General features: G+C 30.6%; 1 protein-coding gene across 1 annotated transcript in view; it reads left to right on the top strand.

Moving 5' to 3' along the window:
* LOC119590617 overlaps window positions 1–1,058 on the top strand; it is a 47,142-nt gene that overhangs the window by 43,008 nt on the left and 3,076 nt on the right. Inside the window, exon 6 of the mRNA XM_037939295.1 lies at window positions 322–439. Within this exon, the coding sequence (XP_037795223.1) occupies window positions 322–439 (118 nt within the window). The remainder of the gene's footprint in view (window positions 1–321; window positions 440–1,058) is intronic.

The following is a 1,058-nucleotide window of genomic DNA, read 5'->3' as shown; positions in this document are numbered from 1 at the left end:
CCAGATGTTCACTGTGCAAGAAATCTATTTTGTTATGATTTAGCATGGTCTAATTCAGTTTTCTATTGCAAAGAATCCTTTACAAAGTGTTCATATGGGAAATCAGGAAATCATCTGTAAGAAGACATTTTCATTTAAAAGAATAATTATAAGGTGTTTTGCATAAGTCACAAACCAAATATAAAAAAGGACAAGATCCCATTACAAATTTTACCATTATTAGAAATACAATTATAGTTGCAATACATAATTAAGATTTTATTTCCATTTTATACCTATAATTATTACTGCGAATCTAAAACCATCCAATTATTTCAGCAGCAGTCATATGGAAGAGGATGCCCTGCGCAAGGCTCAAGCAGCAGACGAAGAAGCAATGACCCGAGCTCGGATGGCAGAACTACGGGCTAGAATGGATGCTCTGAAACTGAAGAATAGAGTAAGTCTTTGGGGTTTATGTACACTGCATACATTCTTTAAACTTGATATCAGTTGATCATTGATTTATATAAGTTATTAGGAAAACACAAGAGTAAATATTTCAATCATGCAAAATGCAAGGGAAGCATTGCAGATCTTAGAAAGCTTTGGTGCCCCACGCTTTCTAGTGTTCTGGCTGTGCCTTTGAATGCATATATTTTTTTGTCCTTGTTGATCAGGTTTGAATAGAAAAAAATATTGAGAGGGGAGATATGAGGATAATTTTGGTAGTTAATAAAAAAAAAATGTATGCCTTTGACATGAAACTGCAGGTAAAACATCAAATATTACTAGATCATTAGGTTCTAAGTCAGCATATGGAATTTCAAAATACATCTACTAAAAGTAATAAATATATGAAGAATGTATAAAAAAAAAACTTTTAACATACTCTGCTTAAAAGCTAATGTGCAAAATATACTTCTATGAAGAAGAAGTTTTAAAGTTATAGATTTAAAATTCTTTTCATGTATCATCTGAAAAACTAAATATATTTTGATTTCAATATTTCAGAAAGGTGTTGCAGTATATAATTTACTAGGGTGATTATAAATAATTATGGGACAAACTTCTTTACT

Source organism: Penaeus monodon, chromosome 27 (genome assembly GCF_015228065.2).
Source record: "Penaeus monodon isolate SGIC_2016 chromosome 27, NSTDA_Pmon_1, whole genome shotgun sequence".
Lineage (NCBI taxonomy): Eukaryota > Metazoa > Arthropoda > Malacostraca > Decapoda > Penaeidae > Penaeus > Penaeus monodon.
Note: the sequence above shows the minus strand (reverse complement) of the source record. Positions and strands in the feature narration are given on the sequence as shown.